Here is an 8,994-nt window from a genome sequence, read left to right as displayed (position 1 = left end):
TAAATGCTGTAAATTTGGTTATGCTAGCATGTGTGGAAATATTTAAACCACGTGTGTTACAACTTACCCCGCGTTACTTTGTGCCCCGCGCTCCTATAGTTGTTGTGGAGCTGTACCATGCTAGTTCTGTTGTAATCTCTGAAGCACCATCTTCATTAGTCAATCTCGGTTCAGATGTTGTAATCTGAACTATTTTAGTAAGCTGCATATGGTCGTGTCAGGAAGTGTTTGTGATGGTTGTAATGTCACTTCAGTTTACAGACACACTCATCACGTTATGTAAGTGAAGATAAACAAACTCTCCTGTGACATGATGGAAAACTTCAGCTCTCGATTTACGCAAGGACCAGTTCACCCAAAAATGAAGACACTATCATTATTTATTCTCCCTCATGTCATCAATCTTTAAAGAATCATCTACTCACACGAACACTCTCAAAAAAACAGCACAAGACTCATCCTTGTACCTTATTTACCCCTAACATGTGCATATTAGTACTTAAAAAGTACATATAAAGTACATAAACATGTACATATTAGTACTCTTTGAAAGGCCCCAGTTTTGTACATCATCTTATGAACTACTGTTATATATGGTGTTTTTGTCTTTATAACTATGCTGTTATTATGTTTCATTGCAAATAATGTTATTATAGATATACTGTATGCAACTAATGGTTGTTTTATTATTGGATGAACTATTCCTTGAAGTGTTTTCTGTTCGCTCAGCAAATCATCATCACTGTTATTAGAAGAACCTTCATTCAGCATTTGTTTGCAGTAGTTATCATCAGCATTTACTGTACCATTTTCATTGTCAATCATAGTCATCATTATTATTGTCATTACCAATCAATATTATACCACAGACTTCAGGTTATGTTGGTTAAAGTTAATTCTTTAAGCATCAGCGCCCCCTGTTGGCTCTCTTCAGTGTTGTAAGGCACAGTTCATACAGTACAATGTTAGATCTGAATTTGAATTTGACTGATTATATGACTGCTAATCAAACGAGTAACTAAATGTACATGAAATGTTGATTTTATTTAATCAGATGTAGAAAACAAGGAGTGGAGTGAAACTGGCACTGGACATCACTGGACTGAAACCACGGTTATTATTGTTATCTAAAAGTAAAACCATAAAAAAAATCATTACTTAAAATAAAAGAACAGTAACTCCAATAATTATTTTAAAAATTGTATTTATTATTCTATTTTATTATTATTTATTTTAAATAACATATTTTATTTGATGTATTATTGTTTCATAATTGAAACACTTTTATATATTGTTTAGTTTAACTTCATGTACTAAGATAATTAAAAATTACAAATACATATATAAAAATGAATGGATGAATAAATACATTTACTAAACAACATAACTAAAACTTTAAAATTGAAATAAAAAAGGAAAATATAAAATAAAGTATTTTTTAAATAAAACTATGATAATATATTTTTGGCATTTTTAGTGGTTTTTATATGTTTATATAGTTTTTATTAATTTTTAATTCAGCTTTAGTTATTGTAGTACATCAGGTTAAATGAAAACGAGAATAGATTCCTTGGAAACTAGCTGGAATCAAATATATGTAATTTTTTATTTTATTTCAGTTAACATTTATTTTATTTCAAGCAACACACTTTTTATGGTTTTAGTTTTAAATGATGCTCTCTGCACTTGTCTAGCATTGACTAGCACTTCTCAGAACTGCGTCTGCTGTCTCTGGAGATGTTTAGGGAGGTCCAGTTCTTTCAGTGAATTGGATCCTCTCGTATGTCCACAACTCAGTTGTGTGTGGAACTGGATGTCTCCAGATGGTGAAGAGAAACAACTAATGCCGAGTTCACACTGCATGATTTTCAAAGACGTCGCATCACTGTTGGTTTCACACTGAACGACTATCTGGGGTAGCATTCAGTTGTTGCTGTGTTCACACTGCACGATGGAACGACGACAGGAGGTTACACACTGCATGACTTTACAATAGCCGACAGCTCTGTCTGGTGCAGGGTTGCCAGGTTTTTGCTACAAAACCTGCCCAATTACTACTCAAAACTAGCCTGAAAATAGCCCAATTGCTTTCGAGGGGTCTTTTTTTTGGCAGGGTTCTCCTGGTAAAATTCACATTCTAGGGCCTAAATATCACACTATTGGGGTCGCTTCAACCTGCTGACATAAAAAACAACCGGCGGCAATCGTGTATTTGGCAACACTGGTCCGCAAACTACGTTTCATATAACTCCTCCCCGAACTTCCCGCTGCCCTGTATCTTGTTCTCTGATTGGCTGTAGGTCATCGCCGATGTGTTTTTCAGTCAGACTCATTTCACACATCGTGATTGTGAATCGCCGACAGCTCCAGATATGCAAAACTGGTCCGCAAACTACGTTTCATATAACTCCTCCCCGAACTTCCCGCTGCCCTGTATCTTGTTCTCTGATTGGCTGTAGGTCATCGCCGATGTGTTTTTCAGTCAGACTCATTTCACACATCGTGATTGTGAATCGCCGACAGCTCCAGATATTTAGCATGCCAAATATTTCACGGCCGTCGGCGACGTGTCGGCGATTCGCTCAGATCGCGTCTTTGATAATTCACACTGCGTGATTGTCACTCGCGTGAACGAGCACCGATTTGCCTCCGATTTCGGGCATTTGTCGGTGATTTCGCAAAACCTGTCGGCGAGTGAAAAATCGGGCTAAAATCGTGCAGTGTGAACTCGGCATAAATAACAGCTTTATCTTCACCGAGAGTCTTAGCTGTTCAGTCCTTAGAAAGTAAAAGCATATACGACTCCGACCACCACGATGTTTCCGACGGTGGCGATGATGGCGATCCAGAGCCAGACGGCGTCGCTGGACACACACTGCGGCTCCTCCTGCTGGACCGGCGCTGATGATGCAGGAGGCGCTGCGTTCACGCTGGCCGAGGAGTTAAAGAGCGAGTGCTCTGTGCTGCAGTCGTCCAGAGGGGACGCATCCATGAACGCGCCGCTCATCACCGGAAGCTAAAACACACAGAGTTCAGCAGGTCACTGGCTATGATGCACTGGAGTTTTTTTACCTGGATTTTTAAACCTTTTGTGTGGATGAATGCTAGTGTGTTCCTATAGGTTGCCAGGGTGTTTCCTAGTCTGTAGGATTTATTTCACCTCTTTTGTAGAGTTTTTTTTTTTTGATGACATCCTCACTCTTTTGGTCGCATCACTAACCCTAACTGAGTAATGGTAGTAGTAATACTTTGCTGCTTAGCAAATACCACAAGTAACATCATTGGGTTTGCAATTTATTTTATGAGTTGCATGTGAGGAATATCTGTAATGTATGCAGCCTGACCAAATCCTTGGAGAAAAAGCATCAAACTGAAGCAGAGCAGAATGCTGTTGTTCCGTCAGAGAATATTTCTCAGAGCGTCTTCACGTCTGTTTTGAGTGGCACAGTTAGAGGAAAACTCATGAGAGCATGTTTGTGGCCTCAGGCGTGTTTCTCAGGGAACTCAGGCTTCATTAATGTGCTGTACATATTTAGAAAGTGGGAAGTGATGGTGATTTATTGAGTGAGACAATTAAAGCCCAACAGCGCCGGTCGCTGGCGCGATAAAGACCCTCGTCTCACGTCTACTGTACATACAGTATGAGGCATCAAAGGAAGTGTGATCTTTTAAAAAAAACACAGAAAGCCTTTCCTGATGCTTACTGACACAAACACCATCATAAAATAGCTACTTCAAGTGCTGTAGAGAAAAGGTTTGGCTCGTAGATTACTGTAACTACGCTATCTGATTATAAGCAGGAATTTTTAAATACATTTTTGAACAGTAATAATATTTCCTTCATAACCTTTGTAATGAAGCGTTTTTTTTTTTAGCTGTGCATTTGCAGTACTAAGTGAAGCCAATTTAATATTATTATTTTGAAAGGTTAGACTTTAGCATTGTAGTATTGAAAAGAAATACAGTGTTATTTTAGTATTTTGATTATTGAGATACTATTATACTTTTTAATAATTGAATTGTAATTTTTCTTAGTTTTAGTCTACTTATTGTCTTTTTTCTTTCATTTTGCTCAGTTTTATTTTAGATTTTTTGTTTATTAATAATTTATTAATCATTATTTTTTAAATTTTAGTACATCAACTAAATGAAAATGAGAAATCAGTTAAGTTTAGTAAAATAAGAAAAAAAAATGTAGTAATTTTTGTAAGTATTTTATTTATTTAAATTTTTCTTTTGTTCAAAATTTTTTTTTTATTTTTATTTTTTCATGGTTTTAGTTTTAGTGAACTATAATGACCCTGATACACTAACTCTGCTCCTTTGTCTCAAGACCTCTGTGTTTACACATTACAGCGGATGTGAACCGTTCACCTCGCTGCTTTTACAGCCCTGTAACTTATCGATTCTGCCACACAATCAATAAATGCATGACTAATAAGGGTTGTGCAGTGCTGGATGAAATCAAACCTAAGGATAGGATAATAGATGGTGTCGTTTATATGTGCATACATTTCAGAGACTACATCCTCAAGCAGCATTAAAACATTTTAACACTGACCTCAGATCATCTGGCTGTAAATACTGTTTACCAACAGATTCTCTATTGATGTTCAGTGTGAGCTGGAAAAACTAAAGATGGCCAGTTACATCCAGTTGCACACTGACTCCGCTGTGCATTTATTGTTTGTGTTTTTACTTAGTTTTATTTTTTCTTCATGGCAGTTTATTAGTGTGGTATCATGTACAATACAACATAGAATGTCACATAATTTGACAAAATTTGAATGAATAAATCGAAAGAATGAAGGAATGAATGAATGAATAAGATTTAAATGCAAAGTTTATCACGGCTGTTTTTTGATCATTTGTAGAAAAATAATAAAACAGTAAGCATTAAAACCTTCTACAATAACAGTGACCTCTGGGACGGCTCATGCTGCTGACTTACTGTAGTACAAACTTCATATCATTTCCTATTTCCTGTTCCTCTTTCCTATTTCCCTATTCCGTTTCCTGTTGCACAAAACACAAACAAACAGTCAAAGTGCAACTGTACATCAGTGAGAAATGATTTGCAATACAATAATGAAACGTATCTTAGTTATCAAGGCAACATTTCTCATTTTTGTTTAGTTTAAGCTGAAGTACTAAAATAATTAAAAGTAAAAACTCAAACTTAATAAAAACTACATAGACATGTGAATATAGTTAATTAATTAATTAATAATCATAATGACAAAAACACAAAACAAAATAACTAAAACTTACAAAAATAAAATGAAAACCAAGAATATAAAAATAAAATGAAGTCATAATATTATCAGAAACTGTAAAAGTATATCAAAGATACTAAAATAGCACTGGCTTGACTGAATGAATGATGAGAATGAAACTAGTGTTCTGACACATAATAGCAAGCAAAATTACAAACCAATGTGTTTTCTTTTTAAGCATGCATTATTAATAAAAGAACCAATATTTTATTTATGCACAATTGTCGGGAACAGTCTGAACTCATTAGATGTGAAAAAATATCATATATTCTTATAAAACACACCCACTCAGAGTTTCATAATGTCATTTCAATATTTAAGCCTTTGAAGCTGGAAAAGAAATTCCACTTTAAACAAAAGCTTCATTACAGCCGGATGAAAAATGCATTTTCAGCTCTTAATGTGGATTAAATCCACACTCCATTCAGCTCTCGTTATGCTAATAAGCTTTTCTGATAGAATTGACCTACTTCTGTACTGAATTACTCAAGTGGGTAATACAAAGTATTTGGACAGTGAAAGCACATTTAATGTCTGAGTGTAGTAACATATCAAAGAAAGTGTTTGAGTGATTCAGATGGTCACTGTATCTGGTGCATCATAGTAATATCTGATTGTTTGTACTGATAAATGAAGTTTACGTCTTGCAATTCGGACTATTTAATCTCTTTAATTCTGAGTTTATTTCTTGTAAATCTGTTTTTTTTTTTTTTGTTTCCTCCACAAAATAAGAAATAAACAAGTTGTGCGACTTTTTACCTCACAGTTCTGACTTTTTGTCTCAGAATTGCAAGTTTAGGTCTTGCAGTTCTAACTTTATAACTTGAAATTCGGAGAAAAAAAGTCAGACTTAAGATACTTTAAGATAATTAAGATGTAAACTCAGAATTCGGACTTTTTTCTCTTGCAATTCCAAGTTCACACCTCACATTTCTGACTCTCTTCTTTCCCCTCACAACTCTTGAGTTATCTCTTGCAATTTTGTGTTTTTTTTCCCCCTCCGCAGAATAAAAAGTAAAATGGGTTATTTAGACTTTTTATCTCATAATTCTGATCCTATATTTTGCAATTCTGACGTTTTTTTCTCAGAGTTAAGTTTACATTTTGCAATTTTGTAATTGCAACTTTTTTCACAATTCTGACTTTATAACTCACAATAAAAAAATTTAAAAAAAAAAGAGGAAAAAAAGTCAGAATCCTGAGTTTATGTCTCAATTTTGACTCTTTTTCTCGCAGTTCTGAGTTTATATCTCACAATTCTAACTATTTTTCTTGCAGTTTTGAGTTGTTATCTCACAAATCGGACTTTATTGCACGTTAATTATGACAAAAAAGTCAGAATTGTGAGATAAAAAGTCGCAATTACCTTTTTATTTTTTTTTTATCCCATGGCGGAAAGAAGCTACATAACAAATACTACATCACATACTATATGAGTTTAAAGCTGTAATCTCAATATGCTGCTGTGACTTTATAAAAGCGCTTTGGTTTCAGAAGAACATGAGCCTGTGGCATAAAGATGTTCTCCAGACGGACTGCCGCTGATGTGCTGGAAAGCCCTGAGCAGGTGTCCTGTTCTCCTGCATGGACTTTTAGTGAACACACACACTAAACCTGATTCCCAGTGCCGTGCTCAGATATGGCTGAGGGCTTGTTTCAGGGAAAACAGGGTCATTTTGGGGCAGCAAGATCTAGACAGAACATGTAGTGACATGCTTGGAGCGTATAACACCGAGCTGTGTTTGGATGAAATACTACTGCTTAATGCATACTGTGCATTATTTCATGCACAGCGCTTCATATGCTAAAAAAGTAAACAATATACATTATGCAATAATATGCTGAAGATACTATACTTTACTGTACAGCACAAATTAATACTTTCCATAGAAATGAGTACTGTGATTCCATAGAGAAAAAAAAAAACACAATTTCAGAATCAGAAAGAGCTTTATTGCCAAGTGTGTTTACACACACACAAGGAATTTGTCTTGGTGACAGAAGCTTCCAGTCCACAGACAGGATGACAAGTGACGGGACACAGATAACAAAATAAACAAGTGATTAAAAATAAATGTGAAAACAATGCATAATAGACAAAAAGACAATAGACAATATACTGTATGTACAGATGTGCTATGTGCTAATTTAGATGCTTCTCAAATATTTCTCCTGAGAAAAACACCCCAGTAATCTGATGTGTGTTTCAGAAAATATCTCATCTATGTCTCAAACTCTGCTCAGATTTGCCACAATACCAAAGTCTGCAATAAAAAGTCAAATATTTCTTATCAAATGATCTGCTCTCCAAGTTCATTTTATAGCTCTATACTCTTACTGGATGACAACTATTGACTCATTTTGGACAATTGTTTTAAAATAAAATTTTGTTTAAAATAAATAAATAAAAGTTAAACCTAACATAAATTAAATGCTGACAAATACAATCATGATAAATGTTACAATTTAAAGATTTAAATGTATTTAAGAATGTAAAGATTTAAATTACAGTAATGAGAACTTGGGTGTAATTTTGCTATTTTATAAAAATGTTAAAATGCATAAATATAAACTTTTGTTACTTGAAGTACAGTAAAATAAATGTTAACTGAAATAATTAAATGTATTTAAAAATAAAACGGAAATAAATAATAAAAAATATGGACATATAAACAAAGACATACATAATTGACATAAATGACAAAAAATGCTAAATTACTAAAACTTTAAATAAAATTTAAATGAGTTCAAGTTCAAGTTCATTTTATTTGTATAGCACATTTACAGCAGCCGCTAGGCTGACCAAAGTGCTTTACAGAAGATACATTTATAAAAACATACACAGAAAGCAAGCCAAATAAAAAATATGAACCCATTAAAAAATTACCGAGTAACAGTAATCAATACACTAAGGAAAACGTCTCAGGTTACGTATGTAACAAAGCTTTTGAGACTATTATTTTGTGTTATTTCATTTGTCATTAAGGGGAGGGGGGTGCCCTTTTTCAGTTTCAGCACATGCCCCTCAAAAGGTATGTGCACGGCCCTGACTGCAGTTGTATTGATACTGTACTGCATTTGCTCTTTTGACCTCCATCCATGATGAAATGATCTATAGACTGCATCTATTCCTGTAAAAATGTTACATGCTTGTACAAGTTTCTTTACTGAAGTTATGATTATTTCATAACATGTTGGATACTCGAGAATCAAATGTGACTAAAAGTAACAGCAGACTATGAAATTATGCTAAAATAAATGTGGTGACATGGAAGAATTAAAACATCTCAGTCTTGCTCTCAAGCTTGATTATTTTACAAAACATTGGTTCCTCTTCAGGAACTCGAGCTGCGTCGAAAACGCTAGGGGAATGCCTTCTGCGACCCACGCTCTGAATCACATGTGAAATCAGTCCAATAGCTGAACGGGACGTCACGGCGGATGACGTCATGACCAGGAAGCTATAAAAGCACGTGCGACGGAGCCAGCGTCAGCTTCTAGGAATGAAGCAAGCACCGGCAGGGACGCCGGAAGTATGGCACCAGCGACAAAGAGCTCCCAGCACCGGGCCCTAAGACAAGAACCAAGGCTTCGTCCACATGTCTAAGGCACGTAGGCATCTCCGCGTGACCTTAAACATGCGAAGCAGGTTTCCCCTCGGGGAGAACCCCCTGGTCTTGAGCCACCACTGTAGGGGTCTCATGTACAGCAGGCCAAG

General features: G+C 35.3%; 1 protein-coding gene across 1 annotated transcript in view; it reads right to left on the bottom strand.

The window, feature by feature from the left end:
- Positions 1 to 2,779: 2,779 nt before the first annotated feature.
- LOC107663142 (uncharacterized protein C14orf132-like) overlaps positions 2,780 to 8,994 on the bottom strand; it is a 23,102-nt gene continuing 16,887 nt past the window's right edge. The window contains exon 2 of the mRNA XM_016453303.1: positions 2,780 to 3,016. Within this exon, the coding sequence (XP_016308789.1) occupies positions 2,780 to 3,016 (237 nt within the window). The remainder of the gene's footprint in view (positions 3,017 to 8,994) is intronic.

Source organism: Sinocyclocheilus anshuiensis, unplaced genomic scaffold, assembly GCF_001515605.1.
Source record: "Sinocyclocheilus anshuiensis isolate Anshui unplaced genomic scaffold, SAMN03320099.WGS_v1.1 scaffold767, whole genome shotgun sequence".
Classification (NCBI taxonomy): Eukaryota; Metazoa; Chordata; class Actinopteri; order Cypriniformes; family Cyprinidae; genus Sinocyclocheilus; species Sinocyclocheilus anshuiensis.
This window is presented reverse-complemented; position numbering and strand designations above follow the sequence as displayed.